Source organism: Ceratosolen solmsi, unplaced genomic scaffold (assembly GCF_000503995.2).
Source record: "Ceratosolen solmsi marchali unplaced genomic scaffold, CerSol_1.0 scaffold14, whole genome shotgun sequence".
NCBI lineage: Eukaryota > Metazoa > Arthropoda > Insecta > Hymenoptera > Agaonidae > Ceratosolen > Ceratosolen solmsi.
Window position 1 is genome coordinate 4,722,018 of NW_011948420.1, and position 27,514 is coordinate 4,749,531.

The 27,514-nt window shown below is 26.9% G+C and overlaps 1 protein-coding gene across 4 annotated transcripts; it reads left to right on the forward strand.

Moving 5' to 3' along the window:
* LOC105360978 (probable WRKY transcription factor protein 1) lies at window positions 1–27,514 on the forward strand. 4 transcript variants are annotated; one of them, XM_011498030.1, is made up of 9 exons: window positions 1–73; window positions 2,523–2,821; window positions 12,400–12,504; window positions 14,294–14,692; window positions 15,968–16,207; window positions 18,691–18,967; window positions 21,229–21,483; window positions 27,011–27,280; window positions 27,335–27,514. In XM_011498030.1, the coding sequence occupies exons 2-9, from the start codon at window positions 2,531–2,533 to the stop codon at window positions 27,436–27,438; spliced, it is 1,941 nt and encodes a 646-aa protein (XP_011496332.1). In that variant the 5' UTR covers window positions 1–73; window positions 2,523–2,530; the 3' UTR covers window positions 27,439–27,514. The 4 variants fall into 4 exon arrangements, with proteins under 4 accessions (XP_011496332.1, XP_011496331.1, XP_011496334.1 ...); XM_011498029.1 differs by lacking the exon at window positions 1–73 and having other exon boundaries at window positions 2,114–2,821; XM_011498032.1 differs by lacking the exons at window positions 1–73; window positions 21,229–21,483 and having other exon boundaries at window positions 2,114–2,821.

Here is a 27,514-nt window from a genome sequence, read left to right on the forward strand (position 1 = left end):
GCGAAATTGCGTGACACTGGGCATACGACATTTTAGCCACGTGCTCGGGTAGTGGAGGAGGCCAAGTGCACAGGTATTATTATCTGTTTGCTTCAAGTTTCGAATTGGAAAAATGTTTTTTCTGTCTATTTATGCTTATGATTCTGATAAATTTGGAAATGTTGTGATTTATAACTACTATGTTTACTTTGTGCTCTATTAAATGAAAACACGTCAATTTTCGTTGCACTTTACAACCGACTTGATTGAACAATCTTACTTAGTACTTAAGGATCCACATTGAAATAGCTTACGTTTATTTTATCAAAACGATCGAGCAAATAGCTGCATTTTTTAATTTACGTTTATATCATTTTAAGAATAAATTGTCGCGATTTCACTTTACTCGGCTCCTTACGTAATAGAAGCCATATTAACTAGTTACAATTGAACTTATTCACTCAGTATAATTACGCCACTAGAAGCAAATATCAGAGCGATAATTTTAACCTTATAATAGGCAATTTATATTTACTGGCATTACAGTAATAACTATATAAGATGATTATGTGTAATTATTTATATGTTTATGTCCAATTGCATCTGGCCTTATAATTGCTTTTAAAATCAAATTAACTAATTAATCATAAATATGATTTTTCAATAAAGAGCAAGTTGTATAATTTTAAAATAACTTCTTAAAGTAACGAACAAAGTTTTAAGTTTTATATAAATTAGAAAATAATTGTGAATGAGATGCACGGTTGTTCTGGCTTCACATTTCTGTAAAGTTACGACAAAATAAATGTGTTTAATAACAGAATGTCAGAGGACATAAAATATGTATACATTTTAAATTGTAGTTAAAAAATTAATTGATTTTAAAATAAACTCAGGCTATATATATTTCGTTAATTTTAAAATGGCTATATGCAAGCTATTTAAATATAAACAAAATTAGAAAATTTCATATTTTGCGCATTAAAATTTAAGATACGTCAATTTAAAGTTAATAAAAAAAGTTTTCTATATTTTACATCGCATATGGACGAAAAGGTAGATTTTGCACTTCGAAACTTCAAGAAAGTCATGAGAAGTATATTTTAGATTTGAATGAAAGTACTACTAGAGAATAATCGAATCATTTCACACAGATTTCAATGATATTTCGTGAATTTAAATAATCGTGATACAATCGCTGCTGCATTTTTACTTAAAATTAAGTAATAAAGCTTCTTTCGGTACAACTTGTATAACAAGTTTTAAATTTTAATAAATAGTTTTTTTAATAGACAATTAATTTGCCGAGCGTGCAAGAACGTTTCTAAAAATTTAAATAATTTTCTAGTCTATTTAGTATCCGTATTACGGTAAACAAATATTTCGTTGCGAGTTAACATAAAAGACTACGAGAGAAATATTTTTGCTTCAACGCGCTTCAGAGAATTTAATTTTGTTTTCATTTATCTAAAGTTCGTCGTCACTTTATTATATTTTATTTGTAAAATTATTCATCAACTTAATAAAAATGATGAACGATATTTTATTGTGAAAAGCAATTTTTATTATATATTTTGTCGATAATAACGTAGACTTAAAATGCTGATAGCTTTGTAGATGTATTTGCTAATGCAATGGCTTATGAATGAATATTGCCGAAAGTGATAATGTAGGGGAGAAAATTTTTAAGAAAAAGAAATTATTTTACATAACGAAACAAAATATTAAAGTAAATTCATAAATCCTTTTATCGATCCTTAGCTATAACTTTAATCAATAATTTTTATAAATTATTAAATAAAAATATTGTAATCATGTTTTTACTAATATGTTTCTCATTCGTATATCTAGAACATCTTTTTAAATAAATTACTAATTTTATTTGAGCCTCGCTTGAAATATGAGGGAAAAAGCGTTTCTCTCGTATTAAGCAATTGACAAACGGTTTATATATCAAATTTGAAGTTGATTAATTGGCGCCTCTGCAACGTTACTCATAAAACCTCGATTCAACTTGCATTCGATTTTAATGACTATACCTCATCTATTAAGTCAAATTCTTATAATTTATTTATTCGGTTAAATAATTGTATTATGTTAAATGAATCGGTTAAATTTGTTAGGAAGCCAATGGTCTTATCGAACGTAGTATGCTTTTACAGCGCTTGACTCATTCTCATATATTGCGGCAGTTAAGCCAATGAATGTCAAATCCGCAGCTGGCTTAGTTAATCCGAAAAACCACAATATCAAAGGCAGATACAATAATTGTATAATAGCTTCTTGCAATCCTTACTCACTCGACTGTACGTCGGCCATGGAGCCTACACACGCCTGTATAAAAAATGCCACGAGCCATTGATCGACCACAATTGTACGGGCTCGTCCAGCCAACAACGCACGTAATATATAAATGAGATAAAAAGAAAGCAGAAAAAGATAGAAAAGACATAAAAGCGAAACCATGCCACGCTTGTATCACCCGCACGCTTGGTGATACGCGGAAGCTGATCAGGCCCGTGCGCCCTCTTTCTTCTCCCCAGGTCACAACATGTCGGGCGTCGACGGGAACAGCACCGAGGGCGAATCAGCTTGCGGTCGGGGCCCCGCTCAGACTGGGGCCGGCTGCTATCGAAACTACGAGCATTACGGGCCCTCGAAGCACAGGCGAAGTAACTCATCCTGCTTCCCCAATCTCCAGAACGACCTTTCAAACACGCCTGACAGCCCCAACAGGCGGCTTCTCGACTTTGCCCAGAACATATCCAGCAACCAGGCGGACCATTACTATCACGACCAGGTGCCGAACCAACAAATCAACCAGTCTATCACTACGCCCAGCGTGAGTTTTTCTTATTTCTTACTTGCGATCGCTCTTGTCGAGAATAGCGTCCCAATTACGGCGCTTCGTGCAATTATTTTTGATCGAACGAGGGATTTAAAGCTGCTCTTGCAGTGGTTCCCAGTAGGTCTTACACATCGGTTAATAGCCTTTGAGATCACTTACCCTTACGTTGAAGTCGTGGATTATTTATCATATTTAGTACAGCATACGTTAATTATGAGAAAAATCTGCGTAAATGTAGTAATACGATTTAAATGAGCGCATATAAAAGAAGATAATTTCTATCGGCACTCGGCTCTCTATTAACATACAAACTGCTCATGTAATTATCAAAACTTGATTCAAGCAATGATTATATCGAATGAAGTAAGTTGATTAGTAATTAATATTAGATGACGTTCGAATTATATTTTATTATCCTCTACCATTACTTATTCTAGAAAAATTATATATCTCGAAATAATTTTATTATTATTCTAAATACGCACATTCGTGTTAATGAATATATTTTTAATAAAAGACATCCATATGTAGAATGTGATTGATTTGATGATAAATATATAATGTTTGCTTCAATTTTTATAAAAGAAATTTCATAACATTTACGAAGAATGTGATAGAATTTAAAAGATAAATATTTAATTAACCAACTATATAAGCCAATATCTCAAATACAGCTTTTAAAAGAAATTTGCGTACAAAAATTGATACAAAAAAAAAAAAAAAATGAAGAATATTTTCATAAAATAATTCATCTGTATTGTACAGGTAAATGTTAGTTCCTGTTAGATTCAAATTTTATTTGAATCTGTTATATGACTACTTGGGACTACTGGCAGAGCTGCAATTGTATTAGTTATCCAAATTTCTGCCTCGTAAATTTTAATCACTATACTACAGTAATTTATGAACCTTGATTAGCTTTGATAAAAAAAAAAGAAAAAAAAGATTATTACTCTTTTACTTCATATTTAATTTTTATATTAAACATATTGATAAAAAAATTATTATCTTAAAATATTAGTTTTTCATCGCATTAGAAGCAATCTTACTTATTTCTTATACTATAAGATAAAATAAAATTTTAAAAACAAATGTTGTTCTATCAAAGTCGTAAAAAATAATGTTGGTAAAATACATGGCTTTTATTGTTAAATGCGTTATTAAAATAACTCGTTTTAAAAAGAAAAAGACTTTAACTCTACCTGAAAATTGCAATGAAGTTCTTCAATTTAATAACTTTTGTACGAGGCAGAAATAAGTGCTAATAATAGAAAATTGGTAACTGCTTCATTTTATCGTTCTATTTGTGGTTTTTGCGTTTTGCATCGGATTGACAACATGTGACTACATACTTAAGTGTTTGTCTTAACATAATAATTAATGCAAGTATAATTCATCAAAAGATTTCACTTTTAACAGCACTAGGTCCGCACATCGGTTTATCTATTGAATAATTAATGTTTATAGAATAACATTTTTTTTATTAAAATACAATTTAACTGCGATTGTGAGCGTGGAAAAATAAATTTTCAAAAAAATTGCCGAAGAGTTATAGTGCGTTTCTCCAAACTTATAGATACCTGTACTTTATTATATTTATTTCGTCAAATTTAGAAGATTAATAATTCATAAACCAATACTGATTTATTATAGTTTTAATGAACTATTTACGAATAAATAAGTGAAAGTAATGTAGGACATAGATACTTTTTTACACTAATTAATAGGAAAGTAATTCATACAAAGATTCTTTTTCTCTTTAGCAATACAAAATACCTTCAAACAATATATATATATATCATAAAAATTCATTTGATATTATTAATGCGCAATGAAATAATTTTTTACATTAATTAATTTTTACAATTAAAATGAAAAAGCATATATGTTTGCAATAATAAAATAATGCATAATAAAAATAATACATGTCGCATCGATATAAATTTAAATTACTAATAAAAGTACAATATTAAAAAAGTAGTATATTCCTATCTGTCCTACATTATTTCTATCTTATAGCATATACTATATTTCGTTCCACGCTTATGTTTTCAGTTAATAATCTGTCGGCCAAACTGCGTTATCAGTTATTTAATAAAACGAACGTACACGCGTACACAAAATAAAAAATGTTCCTAAATAATTCGGATTTTACAAATGCGGGAACGCGCTCGAGAACACTAACACGCACGCGCACAAGCACATAAAGGTACACTTTTCAGGCTGGTGAAGGCATGAGAAAAACTCGCGGTGGTATCCTCAAAGTCTCCCAATAACGAAACTAAGAAGTGCGTGCGTCAAGCCGTTCTAAGAGAGACAAGACGCGTCATATAAGGAAACAAGATATTGGGGAGAATTATAGATTATTACTATAATTACACGGTACTTAATTAAAAATGAAGAAAAAAAATTAAATTAGAGGAGTGTAAGATACTCCTAAATTAATGCAAATTTTCGTATCAAAGCTCTAATTATTGCATTCGATACGAGGGAAGATAATTAATGTGAATAAGTGTCCTTGTGATGCTGAGAAACGAAGGTACGTTTACTTGTAATAAAATAATACCACCTTGAGGGTCTTGTGAAAACCATATAAGCTTTATGATAAATTTTTGATAAACTTACCCTCGTAGAACAAAAAATTTTCATTTTTCTTTAAATAATTTTAAAGACTTTTTAGGTTAAAAAAATTATTTGTTGATAACTGAAAAAATATGTAAATAAGAAAATTATTTTAAAGAATGCTAGTACAAATAATATTATCACATTATGGTTATAAATATTTCATTATTATCCGACGAAATATATTTTATAGTTTTATTCTCGATAAAGATATTTTATCACGTATAAATTCATAATAATTATACAGTTAACTCATTTTACTGGCTATCTCTTATAAATAAATTAAATAAATTATTTCATAAATTAAATAATGCTTATATAAAATTAATGAAGATCGTTTAAATAGAAGTTTTCAAAATATTAAAATTTCGAATAAATTGAAATAATAGCAACTTGAAATTACATTTAAAATTTGTTTAAATTTTTTTAAATATTAATGTATTGAAGTGTACTAATAAATATTTTTGAATTTTTTTTAAAAAAAAATTTACTTTCGAGTATTTATGAATATATACGATCGATATTACTACATAATTTATTACTACATATATACCTAACATTTTTATCCAGAAAATTGCAATTTAATTCAAATACTACACATATTTAATATAATGTAATATTTGGATATAATAAGAAGTAAGTGTTTCTTAAAAATATAATTATATCCTTATAGATATCGTTAAAAATAAAATCTTTTAAGTTGCATGTTTAAATAATATTAAAATACAACACAATGTATAAATGAAATTATGAATTAAAAATATTAATTTATAAAATGACAATTTATAATTTTTATAATTTAAAATAAATTTTAATGTAATTTTTATCTATTACGGTTAGTGATAAATATATAACTGATGGATACATGTATTAATTACGTTCAATAATTAATATTTGATACTAAATTTTAATATTGTGATTTAATCATAGATATTAAATATTTATTAAAGTTTACTATATTCACTGCATTCGTTAATGTTAAAAAGATATATAATTAAAATTTTTAAGTGTAAAAACACCCGTTGAAATAAATGACCTAAAATTAAAAAATTGATGTCTAAATAAATCAAATAGATGACACATTTACGTAATAAAATTTTTTAAATTGATATCGCTACTGCTCGATTTTCTTATCAAGATATGAATTTAATAGTAATTGATGGATTAAAAAATTAATAATATCTTTTATATTTTCATGATTAAACCAGAATAGACTAGAAAATTTTTGAAAATGGGCTCATTCAACAAACTTGAAACACATACCATTTTTTAATTAATTTTTGTGTTTTTCATCTATTCTCAAAGGGATAAGGAAAAATCGAAGATATTAAATTTATAAAAGGTCTGACACAAGATTCTCAAGTGCTAAAAAAAATTAGTTTTCGAATTTTTGAAAGATTACAAAAGAGAAATTAAACATATAGTAAACAAGCTTCGGCTTCAAGTGTATATATAGCATGCGGTACGTATCTCCCAAATTAATTTCTTTAAAAATAAAATTATCTTTTAGAGTTATCATTAAAAATATAGCATACATTAGAATTCGCATACTTTGCAATTTATCACGTGTAATATAATCGCTGCACTTGAGTACTCTTAAGCATTATTCCAATATCCCAATAAAAGGCAAAAAAATGTAAACTGGTAGATCACTTTCTTCGTATATTGATCCAATATCACGCACGTAGCTTAAGATAGTTTCCTCATCCGAATATGATGTAATTTAAATTGCTGAAACCAGTAAAGCACGAGTTCCTCATCTTACATGCGTACATATCCTAAATATTCCAATAAACTGCTTCATTAGTTCTTTGCCCTGCTTATGCATTAGAAAGATTAAATTAGGGGTGACGAAATTTTTTCTATGCGGAAAAGGCACTAAGCACAAACACTCGGCTGGCGATATAATTATATACGGAGGGATAGATTCGAAAATAAGAAGGAAAATTTGAGGTCACAGGTAGACTGTTTACTTAAAAAAAAAATGCTTGGAACTGATTGATAACTGATTTTTAAAGAAAAAAAAATTATACAGTCAATATCATCCACTTGAAATTTACTCTGAAAAAATTTATTCAGATGAGATATAGACAGAAAAAAAATAATCTGAGCTTAGAAAAATTCATAAAAATTAAATATTGAATAACTGCCATCAATAAATATAGCAATTATTTCAGTACGCGTTATTTGTTGAATATTTAGTGTTTACTGCGTTAATGAATAAGTAACATTGTAAACTGTACATATACGTAATAATATATTATATTTATTATAAATATAAAAATATAATTATTATAAAATTATAAAGCTAATATTTTTATTAGCTTAATCTATCGTTACAGGAAAAAATAGGTATTTTTAAATAATAGTGTCAGTATTAATAGAAAATTTATTAAAAGATTTTAAATAATTTTATTAATTTTAATACGTAAACTTTTAATAAAAATACTTTCCAAAATAATCATAAAAATTTCAAATTAAATTATAAGTTCTTTTTTTAAATAGAGTATTCATACTTTAAACTTCAATCGGATACTTATTGCTTTTATAAAAACAGTGTAATTTAATTACTGTTATAGAAACTAACTGATTGCAAAAATAAGGAATTTGATTTAAACGCGTGAAATTAATATAAATTTAGTCTCTGCTAAGTTTTCTTAATATAAAACTAGTCTTTGCAATTCCAAGCACTTTTTCAACAGTTGCAAGTGACCATTTTACGTTGAATTTGAATTTCAGTTATAACCTCTTACCTTACAGGGACGGAAATCGATACTCGACGAAGACCTCTAAAGGCGAAAGAAAGTTCCGAGCGACAGGAAATCCTAAGAACAAGACACAAACGGAATAATATGGAAAGAAAAAGTGAAATGAATAGGTAGAGATAAAGAAAGGGCAAAGAAAATAAAGCGGGAAAAGGGAAGAAAAACGAGTTAACACTCAAGTAAACCCAGACTTATATATATTTTAGGAACAATGAAATTAAAAGAAATTTTTTGATTGCCGTACACAAAAAAAGGAAAATGAAAAAAGAAATAAAGGGTTACTCTCGTGCCTCAATTAAGATGCATTCATTAATCCAAATTGCAGCTACACAGTTCAACTGTTAGTGTTGAAACAGCCTTTTATAATTCTCCACTTACCATCACAACATAATAACACTCGTTACGAAAATTCGAAAATACATTAAACAATTTTAAAATAAAAAATCTACAAGCATAAATATATAATAAAACTAGATGAATCTATAAATCATTAGTTACTCTATTCGCCGGTGACTAATAAACCAATGTCTACGATTATGTTAAGAAAAATGGGAACGAAATTATAAACAGATAAACAAATAAACAAAAATTGCCTAGAAAGAGAGAGAGAGAGAGAGAGAGAGAGAGAAAACATTCGCTAATAATTATACAAAAACAAAAGAAAAATAGTCTTATAAATATAAAAAATTTAGTTTAGATTATGCGGAATAAAGGATAAAGGAAAAGGCACACGTGAAACGAGAAAAATTATTCAAAATTGTATTAAAATTATAAGAAACAAAAACCGCGCACGATCTTTCCAATGATACAGAAAAACTTTATCTATATATATATATATAGAGAGAGAGAGAACTTATAAATGCATACATACAATGCATACAAATTATAAAAAACAAAAACCGCGCACGATCTTTCCAATGATACAGAAAAACTTTATCTATATATATATATATAGAGAGAGAGAGAACTTATAAATGCATACATACAATGCAATAAATGCATACATTCCCAAGTGATTATTATAAATTTTTTTTGTATTTTATGTTCAATTTAGGAAGTAAATGTAGAATAGTAATATAATCGATCTATTCTATATCAAATAAAAAAGTGATAATATGTCAGTGCAATTTAATATAATTATAATATAAGAAAATTTTGGGCAATTTTTAATTTAACAGCTATGTTATTATTCTTAGAGCTTCGAAATCTGATATATATATTTATTTATATAATTAGAGAACTAATGATTTTATTAAATTTGAAAAATATGAATTTAAAAAGATTATAAAATATTAAATTTGTAAATTATTATTGTTATAACTAGTATTATACAACATAATTAAGGGGGATACGTACTGGTAATACCTGAAATACTATTATTTTAATATTTACAATCTTTTTATATATAAAATACGAATACTGCCTTTTATTAATATATTTAAAGTATTAATATTATTAAAAATTAATATTAATAAATATTTAATATTAATATTTATTAATATATTAACAACATGTTTATTTATCGAATAAAATTTTGTTGTCTTATTTTTTGCGTTCATAAACACACGAGAATATTTTACACATAAATTGTAGATTGAACTTCTTTTTTAATATAAGTTTACGACGAAGCGTATTTTTCGAAATAAAAGATTAAATGTCGTACTATTAAAATTACATCAAAATTAATATAAAATTTTAGCGTTGTATATAATAATAAAAAATTAATTACAAATTACTGTATGTCACTTTCAAAGCATTTGAAAATCGTTTAATTTTCCTTTTAAAACGTATTTTGTTTAAATTATAAAATACTTTGGAATAATATTTGGTAAATTTTATTTGAATATTATTGTTATACTATATGTTATGACATATCCATTAATAAAGAGCTTTAATGATTAATTTTTAATATAACAAATTCACGTTAAAAAGCTTGAATATACTTATTCCTAGTAAATTAAACATTGTTGTTAAATTGTACGAAGTAAATTAATATTGTCTAAAATTTTATTACCTCACTGTATTTATTAAATAAATATAATTTCTGTGAATGAAAGATCTTTAAAGTGGAAATAAGCACACAAGTTTAGAAATTTAAAAAAATCAAGTTATATAACAGTTGATAAAAATCTATATTATAATAAAACTAGTTATAATATCATTAGTAAAATATTATTGTAAATTGGTATCATTATAAATTGGTATACAAAATTACAAAACTCATCGCAATTTTTATTTATAATACTATAACAATTCTACAAAGCATATAAAAAAGCACATGGAAACTTTATCAGTTCAATCACTCGATTATTCACATTTATAAAGGTTATTACAAAAATATTTAAAAATGCAAAGATGCGTATTCCAGAAAATCACAAAAATAAATTCAAGGGTCAACGCTTGTTTATTTCATCGTTCTGAATAATCGTATAAAATGTAATATATATTGACGATATTTAAATCATTCAATTGCAAAGAATCTTTTCTATTCAATCGAAAAATATTTTAAATACGATATATACCAGCCATTGCTGCCTTTGATGAAAAGCATTTTCCAGATTGGTGGCCAATCTATAAATTATTAGAAAAGCATTTCTTCATAAACAAAATTCGATGAAAATATGAGATGATCGTCTAAATCAAATGCATCCAAAAATATTAATTTAATATTGATCAATGCACATAGTCTGCAAAATTATTTGATTATTATTTATTTAGTTAATATAATAAGTGCAACGTTTTAAACTGAATACGTGATAGATTTAACAATAAGTTGTTAATACTGTAATAAAGGGTCATTTGTCCCAAATAAGTTAAATAGTAAGATACGAAAGTCGTGTTGTAATCAATGTATAACAAGTTGGCTCTTTTTAAGTAAATAAAGTGAGAACGAACTTGAAAATGAAGTCGTCAAGAATTTTTCTTTACTCCGTTTGACGATCCTTTCCAATAAAAATTTACAATTTTCTTTTGAAATTCTCTTTGTGATGCTTTTTTCGATTATTTCATTGCGCCTCTTCACTATTCTCTCCTATTTCTTCCGAGGATCTACAAAGGCTGAAATCTGCGTAGGGCTGCATTGCAGCTCACCGAAGAAAAGTCAACAAGTTGCGGTAACATATTTTTCGTTCTCTTTTGACAATTTTTTACTTTTACTTTTTCTTTTTTCTTTTTATTGCCGTCTATTTTTTCCCCTCCTTCTTACACCCTTTATCACCCGTTCACTTGTTCATTCACCTTAAATCTCTCTCTCTCTCTCTCTCTCTCTCTCTCTCTCTCGCTCTTTGGATCGTTTTAAAGATTATGTCGTCTTTTGCGGATACATTTTTTCGAAACGATGAAAGCGCTTTCGATGCGTCTTTGATGACATAATGGTGCTCAACGATACAATAATGTGAATGAATTTTTTTTTAACACATAAGAGAATTAATTAGTATGCCTTCAATGAATTTTCTATTTGCATATCAAATTCAATTGATTCGACTTATACGAATTTCATTTCCACTAATTAATACGGATAATCTTCTTTTTCCGTCTCACTTTCATAGGCTATTTATTCCTTTTATTATTATGTGAAATCACATTCATTATATTCGCATTGTGAATGAAATTAGAACAGAGAAACGCACTTGACTTGAGAAACAATAATTGTCTTACTATTTGTACTGCTTTAATATTTCTAGAACTATATAATAAAATTTATTTATGTGCAAATATAATTAATATAAAAAATAAGGCTTTATTTTTTGCGTGTAGAATATTTGTTACTAATTTTTTGTTATTTATATCTATTGATAAATGTATTATTCTTTTTCAAATTTATGTAATTAAGGAGATATTACATTAAAATTCATTACGTAATTATTTAAATATATTTAATTTTTGAAATACTCCAATTAATTATGACATTGGTATTAAATATTTTCAATATTATATATATCTTCAAAATTACGAACTATAAGTTGTAATAAATAATATGGTTTCAGTAAATGTATAATTTCCTTAATACTTATGAAAATCGCTATTATTTTTCATGAAACGTTAACCGATAACATACATAAAGGTTATATACATGCTCATACGCAATTCATATGTAACACAATGGCGATTTTATGGTATTTAGATGAATAAATGGCTGTACTCTAACCCTAATCATTACAGGCATAATGTATATAACATTTGTAGGAAGAAGATAAAAAAGATAGAAGAAAAGTCAAGCAGGAATCCGACAAAATCGAGAAAATCGATGAATTTCCTAGCGAATTCGAGTGTTGCTTTTGTACTACTAAGGTATTTACATATAACAACATACAATATTTTCAACAATTGTCACTTTTATCTGTGTAAATACTTTTTCATATTGGATTTCTTCTATATCAAAAAGACAAAATTATAATTTTTTCTAATTTATTTTATAATAATTAGTTTTAATTATTTTAGTATTTACATGTTACTTTATACTTTTTATTTGTGTAATAAAGTTATAATATTTCAAGATTAAGACAAATGACGCTTTTAAAAGTTTATTTTGAAATGACGGTACCTTTTTATTTACACTACTGGACAATCATTTCTTTCTCGTTTTTTCTAGTTGTCGATTTATTTTTAACGTTCACACAATAATCAACAAAAACGTAAGTCCTTAGTTGTATCAATGAATTTAATATATTCGTTAATATTTTATTTTAGTTTTTCAACGAACATATTCACAAGGCATGTTTTCTCATAGAATAGTATTGTAAATAACATAATATTTGAATGTTACTGATGCGATACAATGCTGCTGTTTTGTGTTATTTTATAAATATGACGTATGCAGTATTGATTGCAAATAGGTTTATACACAGTTTTAAGAGTTACATACTATTACCTCTGACTTGTTTAAACTTCTATAAATTTGTAAGATAATTCATATTATTTATGCTACTTTTTAGTACTTCCCATAATCTAATCATTTCATTAGTAATTTTTCTAAATTATAATTAGTATATTTTTTAAAAGATAAATAATTAATCTGTTAATATTGTAATCTAAATTTATATTTGTAAATAGTAGAAAAGAATATTGATTCCATAATCGTTGTTTAAGTTTACAATTTTTCACATATTATAGCTTAAACAATTTTTTAATAAAAATAATAATTTGAAGATATCAATGCATTAAACTAATAGTTAAAAAATTATAAGTACCAATGTTTCAATAATAATTGAAGCATTGAACACACGAAGGATTAAATAATTATTAAATAGATATTAATAATTCAACTGTTGGCAATAATATGATCAATTTTTAAGTTAATTATATTTTTTTAAAAGAAATTCAATGTCTTTTCTAAAAGACGTGCACTGAGAAAAGTAATTGAAAGTTTATAATTCTGTTTAAATCTATCGGTATTAGAATCGTTCGTATAAAATTTTAATTATTACGTTATATTAATGATTTATTTCAACTTTAATATAAAATATACTTTCTTGATAATAATTATTCTTTCTTATATAATACAGATAAAAACGTATTTATAATAAAAATATTATTGATAAAGATAACATTATATACAAATATACAGTTTATGAAGAAGTATTTAATAAGAATTTTTTTTTACATACTTCACTATAATGCATAAAATATATTAATATAAATAACAAACGATATTAGGTAATGCTGCAACCGCATCCAACATATATAACACCGCGTAAGCTTTGTACAATTCTAATCAGTTATGTTTGCCTGTAAGCTAAAAATTCCAATAATTATTACAATATATTGAAAATTATTTTCAATGTATATGCGTGTGCGTTTGTATAAATATATATATATATATATATATATATATATATATACACATATCTTTACATACCTTTCACAACTTCTAATGCCATAAAATTACAAATCAGCAGATAAAGTTGATAAAAGTTTCACCGAATAGATTTGTATTCGAAAACTGCGTTGATTTAACTATTCATTGATTAGACATAACTGTTCAGACGGACGCATTATTAATATGTACACTCTTTACAACGAAAGAAATGCTGCTGTCAGAACTTAATACACTTAATACACGGATGCACAATGATTTCAGGAGTACAAAGAGTACAGAGACGCGGAGGATATAATGCCGCTGGGAACGAGTGATTTTAAGAACACCGTCTGCCAGGAAATGAAGTCACTACGCGACGGTAGCATCGATCAGACAACGCTCTTCAATGAGATCCAGCAACTGCAACTCCAACAGCTCCAGCAACTCCAGCTACAGCAGCTACAGCAACAGCAATTACGTCAGCAGCAACAGCAGCATCAGCAGCAGCAACAGCAGCAACAGCAACAGTTGCAGATGAATCAGCCGCTCGTAATAATGGCGGGACAGCATCCACAGCCTACCGAATCCTCCTTAGCTTTCAGCAAGAATTACAACGAGCGGGGTAGTGTCGACAGTTCGGATACCTACGCCAGCTGCCAAACCCATCCCTTTTACTCCGAGGTGCGCATTTACCTTTTACTTCAATAATTTTTTATTGATATTTCTCTCGCTTGTGTTTTGTTGCGCTGAATTATAAATTATAAACGATCGCCTACATTCTCTTGCTCTAGTTTTAGAAAATTTTCCTTGATTGTATGCGGGCCAAATGACAACACTATCGATCAATTGCTTCAAAGTATAGGTGGGGAAAGTAAATGCTGACATTTTATTTCGATAGCCATAGATTATAAATAATGGATACTCTATATCAACTGTGATGTAACGTGACAGAATTCGTTATACCAGAATCTTCAATTATATCTAAAATATTGACGAGTACTAGAAATATCTGTGAAAATCTTTTCTGAATTAAAAAACTTAATTATTATAATATTTGTTTAATTTAATGATATTGAACGCCATAGAGTTACATTTTTCAAAAAGTAAATGTACATTTTCTCATTTCTTTTTCGTAAATGAGAGCATAAAAGATAAAGATATTTATCATTTATAAGTGTTTTTTTTTATGAATAATGAAGTAGTTCTCGAGCTCATAAATAATTTAATCATCATATGTTTATATGTGTAATGTAGTGTCATCGTATTATACATATTGTAAAGAATCTTTAATTAACCCAAGCATTAATCTTCATATGAACATACAATTCGTTGTCTCATTATTATTGTCATTATCCAATTGTTGATGATAGATATTTTACAATGGACTTTTATGAATTGATAATTTATCTTTTGTAAGGATTTTTTTTTATTTTTTTTTTTTATAAAATATGTATATATTTCTTTTCCCAATGATCATTTAACTTCATAATTTTATTGCCATTTATATGTATAATTTAAGTTGCTAATTAAAAAGTAATATAATTTTCTTTCGCTTAATAAAATCATTATCTAATTCATTTGTTATAATTAATAACCAAAAGTAGCCTAAAAAATCTGTAGATTTTACGAAACTCCTTAAGATCCCTATGATTCATAATCAATAGTTTAATTATACGAATGATTTGAAAAACAATGTAACGAAGCGAAACGAAATATAACTTTACTTCACCTGTACACTTGATTTTATAATTGTATTTTAAATAAATTTAAAATCGATCGTTTCCTTATCTATGCGAGTTCTCGATAAAATCATCGAGCATCGCAATACAATCAATTTCGTGACATCGACGTAGTTTAGCCGCGCGAATGCTCGATTAAAAATAAAACCACGACAACTGGTTGGCGTCGCGCATCCGTCTCCCGATGAGAGTTAAAACTTACTATTTATTTTTGCAGAGCGACTTGACGGAAGAGACGGACAGCAATTTATATGTGAATCCACTGGAAGGGAGCACGGAAAAGAGTCATACGAACGCTTGCGTGAAGAAATCGGCGTCTGGCGAGATAACGCACGTGTCCCTCAATATCTCGCCTAGTGCCGAGTCCCTCAAGGAAATTAATGCGCCCATCAAAGCCGGCAGTAAAGCAAGTGCAAACGAGGCTATACCAAAGCACAGGAAATCCCGAATTCAACAGGTGAGACAGATAGAATTTGAGGAAGAAGGGAAGAGATCGGGCGGAGAAAGGAGAAGGCCACTTTGCTGAGTGGCCTGTTAAGCTCTTTATCAGCGATCAAAGATCGATTATTGGCTTTTTACAAAATCAAACGAACAATGAGAAAGCAGATCACTTGTTTTTTCGGCGCTATGCGTCATAAAAATTACTAATGCAAGGTCGGAACGTAATTAGCCGATGGGAGTGCTTCGTTGTAAGAGGGAATAAAAGAAGAAGAAGCGCTCATGTCAGACTTGCACTTAGTACAAGAATAGTGTAGAAAGAAGGTAGTAATCGTTGCGAATATATTGTAATTTGCATGGAATGGTAATGCCGATATAATGAAATACTCGAGTTTGATAATGTGATATCGTTTATTTTACATAAGATTAATCACTACGCAGCAATGTAATTAAAATCATTAATTATTTCTAAATCTATCTTCTGTTCTCTTTTCCTTCTTCTTCTTCATTAAAACTCATGATCTTACACTCCAGACATGAGTCATCTCTTATTAATTACGTAGACTCATTATCAATGTATTATTTTGTTAACTGTTAATGTAATTAATGTGAATATTAAATTTATCTAAATATTATTCCATTAAAAACAGAGTCAACAATTTAAATTTATCAAAACATTATTAGCATTAAAGTTTTTCACGATAGTATTTTTGCCGATTAATTTATTTTATGTCATTATTTCTAAAAACAAAAAGTCAACGAACATGCTTTGAAATATTTTTATATAAATAATCATGAAAATTAATATAAGTAAGAAATACAGTTAAAGTATTATAATCGAATGAAAAATTTAGGCATAATATTATTCCATAAATATTTTCTCTTTGAAAACAATTATCTAAGAAGAGATTGTCACTGAATAATAAAACAACAAGCGATTTTTAACGAAAATAATAACGCGAATTTTTGAATTTAATTCAAATTATATCTTTATATTCTTAGGGATTTATTTGACATTTATTTGAGTTAAATTTAATTTGAGTAATGAAGCTCAAAAATAGAATAAAATTATATAATTTCAAACAGAAAGTTAAAATAAAATTTTTTGAAAAGTATTTTAAAGTTGCACAAATGGTAAGCTGAATTCATTATATATTATAAAGTATAAAAATAAAGATTAAAAAAATAACCTTTCAATACTCAATATGATTGAAGCAAACAAAATTGATGGGGAATACGATGGTAGTGGAAAAATTTTACATTAATATGTACTGTATTGAAAACTTAAATCTGCTTATATGAATGGACTGACAGGAATGAAGATAAACCTATCAATATGTATCTAGCAAAGTGGATAATCTATTGATTTGACAATTTTCATTTATCAGCTTACTATATTAATTTTGGAATTGAATTTAAAAATTAATTTAGCTCACAAATTACGAAATTTAATTATTTTTTTTAATGAAAAATAAATGAATCGATTTATGAATTTATTAAGATTGTAGTTATACAATGAAAACATTTTTCATAAAATCTTAACTGGAAAAAAATTGTATCAATACAATTTTGATCATCAATACAATCTGATTAACCTTTTACATTGAATAATCATATAATTTATCTTATTATGATTTATTTAAAATTAATTATAAAATTGGAACCTAAATATATATAATGTCATTCGACAAGAAATTATTAATACTACATTAATACTATATTGTTACAGTGCGATTTTAATTAAAACTGAGCAAGCATATAGAAGAAGATTATTACAGTATCGATTCATATTCAATTACTTTGTCGAAGAAATAACATGATTTATTACTTTAAAATTTAACTATATTGTTATACTAATATTCTAAAAAATGTCAGAATGTAGTTATAAACGAATAGTTATATATGTATATATATTTGTTAATAATGATGATTAATATATATGAATTTTTTTTAAAAAAAAAAGTCATATTCTAATATTTCTAAAAATAATTAACGTATACATTTAAAAACTAAAAAACTAAATTGGAGCCTTTCCAGCAAGTTCTTTACAATAGTCTACTAAGTATTGACAATAAAAAAATTTTCCTGGGGAATGTACAGCGACCGATATTTATTATAAGGTTTAAATTTAAGAAAAATTGAAATAGAACTCCTAGTGCAGATTTTATTTTTACAGGATATTTAAAAGCTTAAACGGTTAATCATTTGTATGTTACATGTGTTATTTAATACTCGCATCGATGTCTCACCCCACTCCGATGTTTAGCAAATATTTATAATTATAAGATCTATAACATATATTACTAAATTCTTTAAGAATGTGATGGTGTTATTTTTTTTTTTGCGTTAAAGTGTCCTTATAATTAGTATTAACAGTACTTAACGACCATGAGTAATACATTAAAGTGGCAAAGTTTTGCGAACTAAAATCGCCAAATAACTTCACTAAGGCCGATGAATTATTGCTTCCTATCGAGCATTAATGAGATAAATAATTTTCAGAGCATGCAGCGCCCAGTGACGCAAGTACCGACCAGTGGAACAGACTCAAGTGGCTCGTCGACTATACGCGATGACTTCATCGGTAGCAGAGAAAATAACAATAATCAACAGCAATATAGCAACATCGTCGGGATTGGCATTGGGAGCGGAGCCGCGGGCAACGGACCTCGGGGTGGACGCGCCTCGCAGTTCCCTCCGGTCAATAGTTTCGCCTCGGCGACGCGCATCATAAACCATCACCTCTTCGGGACGATCGCAAGTTCCAAGCACAACACCGGTAATTGAATGCAGCATTGCCAAGTAAGCCGCAAACGCGCTGCCTTCTTCCATTTTGATTTCCATTAAGACTTTAAATAATTGCCGTGGCAGTTGTTAGCGGTGCGCGACCACTCTGTTGTAAATAAAGGAGGCGAGTGTACGAGTGTCGTCCTGCTGTCGCGCCCGTACACACGTTGATATACGAAAGAGCGCGAGTGAACATATCGATGATAACTGACGATTGCCTGCTAGATTAAACGTATTTAACGTATAATACATAAATTTATACATTTATGCTTATGCACAATCGAAGATATTACATTGATAATTATCCAATTATGACCGAGATATACGACAGGAAAATAAAAAGTGATTATTTATATTCGTGTGGGTGTGCACTCGGTAAAGAAAATGAATTTATTTATATATGATAAGCGCGAATTATAGTACAAAGCACTTAGCAATATATAAAAGTGACTTGATCGATAAAGGATGTTAGCAATAAAGTTCTGCGTTTTAAGCAGAGAAAATCTATTATCGAGTTCATTTTTCTATGAATATACACTTCCTATTTATAAATTTATGCTTATTTTACTATTAATTGTTTTATCGTATACATCCTTCTTCCACTATAATTAGAGTTTGTCTTTCCTCTGCGCTTTTCGACAATAATCTTAAAATCAATTTAACAAACTTAGGTGGGTATGTACGTTAGTCATTTTTTGTACAGATTATTTATTCCCTAATACGAATCTGAAATGGAATTCAGGCAATTTAAGCGCACATAACTCAGTACTTCGGCAACAACGGCTTTAAGCATCACAAGATTCATAAATTGCTGCATATTTTCAATTTGAGTCATCACCGTCATTTGCTTTCTTTCAGGCACTAATAAAATGATAGAATGAATAATTAAATCCCGGTAACTAAAATTTAAAGTCAGCTTCACCTTAATGTCGGCTTATTAAATTATTGTTATATCTATAACATGACAGGAGAAATTTTCTTTTCCGTTAAATTTTTCCATTTATTTATTTATGTATCCTCTTTTTTCTAATAAAAACATTATATGTCTATTGTCGATTATTAAATTAGATTTTATTTACAAAAAATAATAAACCTGTTAAGCAAGTCGAGAGAGAATAGTTTTTCAGAAATTATTTTAGAGGAAAGTATAAGAAAAGAAAAAAATTATTAGAAAGGATAATCAATTAGCTTATTAAAGTTAAGGTCTTATCAAAAGAGCAGAAATAGTTGTAACCCTCGTTCACGTTTAGTTAATTAAATATTGTTATAATTTAAATAAACATTTTCAATTCATACTATTTATCTATACTGCTTTAATCAAAATTTCTACTTTGCTAAATATTTTGGTTCTGGCGATGTCTCTTACTGTTTTTGCTAACAATATACATACATACAGAGAGAGAGAGAGAGAGAGAGAGAGTGAGTGAGAGAGGGAGGATAAAAGAGGTGCGAATGAGGGAGGGTGGGAAGGAGAGAGAGATTTAAATAACTTGAAATGTAATGAAAGCAAAATTATCCAAAATAATATTATATAGATATAGATATAGATATTACATAAGAAACTAAAATATTGAAATTATATATTATTTTTTATAAAGCTGAAATGTAATTCTGATTATTTATTAATATATTAGAAGTACCAACAAATCTACAAAATAAAATAGCCTAATTTTGTTATATACATAATTTTATGAACGATATTTATTTTTATAGTATATAAATAATAAATAGATTGTTACACCTTATGATAAATGCATTATCTTCTAGCTGAATTTATTAATTAATTCAATGTCAATTAAAAAATATAAAAACTAGTGCGTATTACGATATATAATATTTTGTTCACAATTTTGACATTCTTTAAAAATCAATTTATTTTATCAATCATATTGAATCTCTAACTTGTGTAATAAAATCAATAACATATATATATATATATATATATATATATATATATAAGGTGCCTTCATAAATACGTTCTTCTATAAATGTAAGATAGAATCCAGTGAAATTTTTCGAGCAAGTTGTAGAACAATATTGAAGATTGAGATATCAGCAAAAGCAATTCATGAACTAATAATCACGTAGAATTTGAGCATTGTGCAGGAAATGAACAACTAGAAACTAGTGGGTAAAAGAATAAATTTCCTTGGCGAATAAAATGGCGAGGCAGTCTGCGGGTGAGGGGGAAGCTAGGTGACTAAAGAAAACGTGAGACTCATATCCTATGTCTGCCTGCTGAACGTTTTTCAGGAAAGACCGCCACAAGTAAACTGTCACTGTCCGTCGATTCGATAGACAGCGAAGCAACGCCGTTCATAGAAAGGCATCGCATATCGAAATCTATATTAAAGAAGTCCGAAAGCAGCAATAACTATTATAGTAATGCCGGTGATGACTCGGACACCGAGAAGCTCATTGGCTGTGACAATATACTCAGCACGACAGCTATGTGCGACAACGATGGTGGCCTCACATTCATGGGCAACGCATTTTCCAATGTTTATGGTACGCGCGCTCACGCAAAACAATGAGAAAAAAGCACCAAAGCAAACGCAATGCTCGAGCAATTTAAGAATAGTCGTTTAGAGCTCTCATTTCGTTCATTATAGTCAGTTGTATCATGCCAAAAATTTGTATTATATTTCATTGTTCCTAGATTATTCACGAGCGCATTTTATTTAAGTCATCATCAATGTATATTATATTGATAATCACAACGATTTTTCTTCTCGAAGTACATATCTTAATTCTGAAACATTTTCGAATATTAGATATTAGAATTGAAATGCTTATATAGTGCGAATACGCCTTGTAGAAAAGCCAATTGAGTATTAAGTCGTTTACGAAGCTAAGGATTTTCTTTTTATTATCCGAATCAAAGATATACGCAAGTACATCGTGCGCATTTGAGTACATTTTCTATAAATTTTTTGAATTGTGACTCTTGAGCACAATTCATTTTCAAAGCATATCCGCTGCTAATAATTATAAAAAATAAAATGTTGTCCAAGTATCATTTGTATTGTCCAAAATACTTTAATCCTGTATAAGAATCTTTAAAGTAGTCATTACTTGGAGCTTATTATATATGAAATTGAAGAAAGCATTCATCTTTACGTCCTTATTCTAATTTTTTATATATATATATATATATCATAATGCTATTAAAAAGTGAAGTAGATATGTACAAACGTATTATATACTTTCTGTAATATAATATATAAAAAGGGAATAAATACATCACTCGTATCTTTTATGAAAATCTACTAGTAGTCTCTATTTTATGATGGACTGCTTACAGAATTATTCAAATCAAATTCATAATTAATTACAATATTACAATACAACTATTTTTAACATACTATTTTTAAATTTGTTCTCTCTTCATTACTATATTTATAGATTGAGTTATGATATAATTTTTACTAACTTTTAGAATAAATTGAAAAAACTAATTTTTTATTTAATTTGCTTTCATTTATTTAAATTCTTAGATTAATTAATTATATAAAATATTTATTAAAAATTAATAATAAAATTACAATTGATTGATAAATACATTACCGGTAATATCATAATTCGATTTTTAATATGAAATTATTTATGAAATGTTATATTTATAAAAAAATATATCTTGTAATTGATAGCAGAATTATTCTGCATTATCGACATTAATTTTGTTAATCCATAATGAATATATATTTATTAAATAATATTTAAACACAATATTAGTATATTTTGTGCGGTTTTGTAATTAAATTAGTATTATTACACTATAGTTTTATTATTATTGAAAAAAAAATCTACATTCAAATTAAATATAAATAATTTCACATAAATAATTAATTTGCGAAATTCAATTCCTATCATATTCAAAGTACTCGAAAGGCAAGGTATCAGTTAATATTTGCTTATTTAAATTTAAAAAATAATTAATATCTTCTATATTTTATTGCATGAAAGAAAAATATTTAATATACATAGCATTGAACATATATAATAATTTATAATATTAAATATAGATTGCTTTTATAAAATTAATAAATTAATAAATCAACATTACTAAAGTTTATAAGGAACATATTTGCATTTCTTTTTTATATTTCATTAAATTATTAGCAATAAAATTATTGTTAACTGATATTAGCTACAAATTCACCGTTGCAAAGCTGCTGAAATAAATAACATACTTATTTAATTTGTCAAATATATAATCACATCATTCAGCAATTGCATGTATAAACTTTGTTATATTCATAAATTACCATTTATTAGCCATTTATTATAAAAGCTTTACTGCTAAAAATTATATAAAGTAGATGCTTCGAGTAATATTCTGATTTTTATAATTTTTTTTTCTTCAAGATTGGTAGAATTAAATTAAAATATTATTCAGTCACAGTAAACGAAATACATTATAATGCTTTGCAAAATATCATTATTAAAAGCATAATGCTTAATAATTGTAGAAGCTTAAAACGCTAGTAATGCACTATATTTATAATATACCTTCTATTCTTTCTTTCATAGATTATATTAAGTAAAAAGTAATGTTAAACTAGTACAACCAATTCAAATAACCGCAATTATTACATGTATATATAATCAAATTGTATGTATGTATGCATTTATATATATATATATATATATATATATATATATATATATATATATATACACATATATAATTAATAATGAAATAAATTATATAAAATAATACATAATGTAATTTATTTTTCTTAAATTATTATGTTTTATAAATATAATCTGTGATTTATATTTCAATCAATATTGATTTGATATGACCTAGAAGAGCAGATATAAAAGTTCCACCATTTTAATAATTTTCACTAAAATATTTTAAGACTATATCATATATAAATGTAATATAAGACAGCACTTTCTATTTGCATAATGGAGAAAATGCAATATATTTTCTACACAATATATAGAATGTTAAGTAAATTAAAAATTATGTATTATATACAAATTAGAATTGTACTTAAACAAACGGTTTTATTTTTATAATTTTAAACATTTTAATTTTGATTCAATAATATGATAATTGAATCAATTTTTTTCGAATAATTCAGTTCGTATTTTAAAACAGTTACATTTAATATGAAAATTGCTATTTATTATTGTATTTCTTCGTTTTTTTTTAACACTTATTTGTAATTTCAGGTACAATACAAATTGGATGAACAAATTAGAAATTTGAACAAATATAATTATTTTCAATTTAATGTTTTTAAATTCATTAAAAATTTGATTTCATTTATTAATAATTGTTATAAATTTATGAAATTTAGTGAAAATAACACACAATACAAATTAACTTTGTATAATAGTTTAACTTTTTCTAATTGGTAGACTATTTTCGATTCCAATATGCAAAAAATGGCTTGATTATAAATAGTAATTTTGATCATATTTATTGAAACATTTATACTATCTCAAATAATTACAAATATTGTAGAAATAATAACAAATATGACGAATAATTTATTGATTAATTTATTAAGTAATTTTATAAGCGTAGGAATTAAAAAAAAAAAAGGGAATCAATTAGGTATGATCTATTAGGTAATTAATTAGATGAATTTTTGTAATTTAATTTATCAAAATATTATTTTTATACTGATAAAATTTATTCAAAATATATATTATAATTTATCACAATTGATTATTACAATATATTTCAAATGTAAATTACATTTTTTTCATACTTTTTGTTATAATACCTACAAAGCATTAAATAAATATCAAATGTATTTTGTTTTTTTTTAATCTAATGTATATTATAAAATTATTTCAACAATTTCATACCGCTATAATTTATATTACATGCAGTATATTGTACAAATCACTAAATATATCTTGTTTACATCATAATGGTAATATATTATAATACATATTTGGTCCAACGGTATGATTAGAAAATAATTGATCTCTATTGCGTGTTATTTCGTAAAAGCTAACTTTATTAATTCCCGTTGAAATAACACCTCGTTTGCATTTTATACATCTTTTAACAATTCTATATTTCATTCTAAATAAAATGGCTTAGAGTTACTATAAAATGAGATAATGGAAGTAATATTCTACCATTGAAACTTTAGACTAAATGTGATATATAATAAATACAGTAGTTTAAGAGCTAAATATGTTATTAAATTTGTCAAATTATTTCCGTACATTTAAAAGCATTTTTGCTTAAATTTTGTACATATATATTCTATACATATACATTATTTTCATCAAAGTTGAAAATTCTAAGTGTCTAATCATTTAATCTTTTTGAACTGTGGAACATATTTTATCTACATCAATTTATAAAAATTCAATCTGTAATACTTATTTATTAATATCTTGATTAATTTAAAAATATTGAAAATTGAAATGAAAAATTAATTATTTAAAAGTGAAATCATTTTTTATAGATTGGAAAAAATTTTAACGATTGCACAAATTTACTCAATTATTTTTATTAATTATGTTTTCATATATATTAAAATGTTTGCTTTAATATAAATACTTTCACAATCATTGTATCGTTAAAAATTATCGACTTCTGAATATAATACAGATTTATACATATTGAATATAAAAAAAATATAAATTAAAAAAATATGTTCGTGATAAAAGTAAATTATAACGAAAATATTTATTTACTTTTTATTATCAATAATAATTTACGAAAAAATTATTTAAACAGAATTGAAAATCACTGATATAAGTATAATTTGTTAATAATTAATATTATTAATATTAATAAGACTATGGATTATGGTTTATATTTTTAATAACTTTATTTGTTTATAACTTTATTTCTATAGAAATAATCAGCAGATTGTGAGTTTACTAGCAAATTTAAGATGGTTTCAAAATGTTGCATCGGAAGTATTAAAATCTTAATGTTAATTAATAGTAAGAAATAGGTATGTTTTTAATTTGCGAGAAAATATATTTTACATTGAAAAAATATTGATTAGTTCTAAATTAATATAATGTTTGTAAACTTATTATGAATTTATAAGTTATCAATAAAACGAATTGATAAGGAATGGCGCTAGTATGTTTAATATTTTTAATGTTATATGCAATTGTCAATATTACCATTTATATGCATATTTGCATTATTTTATGTTGCAAGATTTACTAAAAATTATTTTTAATTTAATTTCACGACATTTTAAATTTTATCATTACTTCTTATATGCTTAAGTTTGAAATTTTATTATTGATATAAACTTGAATTGCAAGATGAAAAGAAGTTAACGAAGTTTAGAAAATTAAAAGTAAGTATAAAAAGGAAATTATTTTCTCAGATAGATAATATTTGCATAGTGCATTTCATCTGTATACATAAGTATTTGAATGTTTACGTAGGTACATATCAAATACAGATAAAAGGTCGGTGTTGATAATGTGTAGTTTCATAATATTTAAAATATCTTTTTGTACAATTCTTAGCTTTTGAGTAAAAATATTTTGCTTTTGGTATATATGCCCATATGCATCAATGTGTATGCGCGCGCTCGCGCGCACGCGTTTGTAATAATAATACATTGGATGATAATTTGCTTAAGTGTAAGAAATAAATGATATGAGGATTTATTATTTCAGATATTAGGATTTAACGAATATGTAATTTGTACGAGTACGCGCAGGAGTATTTTGGTACCATAGCCAATTGTTATAATTGCTCATACATTTAGTTTGTTCGTACAATCATTATAAAGAAGGTATCGATTTTAACTGTGCTTCGATAGTTCAAACAATTATAAATAAAAAAGCAAAAGTATTAATTTGTACAACATTTAGCATATCGGATTTTTGTCTTGCGCCATAAGTACAGGCAACAAAAAGTAATTTTACCTACACTAACCTATAAAGTAGTCAATCTGAAAATGATTTACAATGCAAAAAATCCTTGATCGAGGATATTGAAAATATCCTTGAGGAGAGGACGTTGCGGGTGGTTGAAAAGGTCACGAGGGGACCTAACTCTATCTAACTCTGCTTTCAGAAGAGAAGCAAGCGCGCGATGAGACGTCGCTGGAGAACAAGAACAAGCGGGCGTTCGAGGAACTTCGTAGCCTCAAGTTAAAACCTCGCTTCAAGGACCCACCTGAGGTCCAGTCACAGCGCGAGAGCTCCAATCAATCAATACTCCTGAGTTCCCTTAGACCTCAGCGGCCCTCTAAGAAGCTCAGCATCCAGATTGATAAGCGTCACGCGCACCAGCATCACCACCAGCCGCAGCAGCAGCAGCAGCAGCAACAGCAGCAACAGCAACATCAACATCAACATCAACATCAACATCAACATCAACAGCAACAGCAACAGCAACAGCAACAACAACAACAAAAACAACAACAACAACAAGGGAACGCTAGATCTGTTCCCGGTCCCGCGGCCAACTGTCTTCCCCAAGACTATCGGACGATCTCATAGCCAGCCGAAGGTTTTGAGATCTGACGAAAAACCGGCAATGCTCACTCCGAAGAAAGGACCGAGCCACGGGCGCGTC

What these genes read in the sequence shown, in the direction of transcription:
- LOC105360978 (XM_011498030.1), top strand. Translation starts at nt 2,531, where the DNA reads ATGTCGGGCGTCGACGGGAACAGCACCGAGGGCGAATCAGCTTGCGGT. An exon ending in GGAAATCCCGAATTCAACAG is followed by an intron (nt 16,208 to 18,690) that starts GTGAGACAGATA and finishes AATAATTTTCAG; the next exon opens with AGCATGCAGCGCCCAGTGAC. An exon ending in GCAACAGCAGCAACAGCAAC is followed by an intron (nt 27,281 to 27,334) that starts ATCAACATCAAC and finishes AGCAACAGCAAC; the next exon opens with AGCAACAACAACAACAAAAA.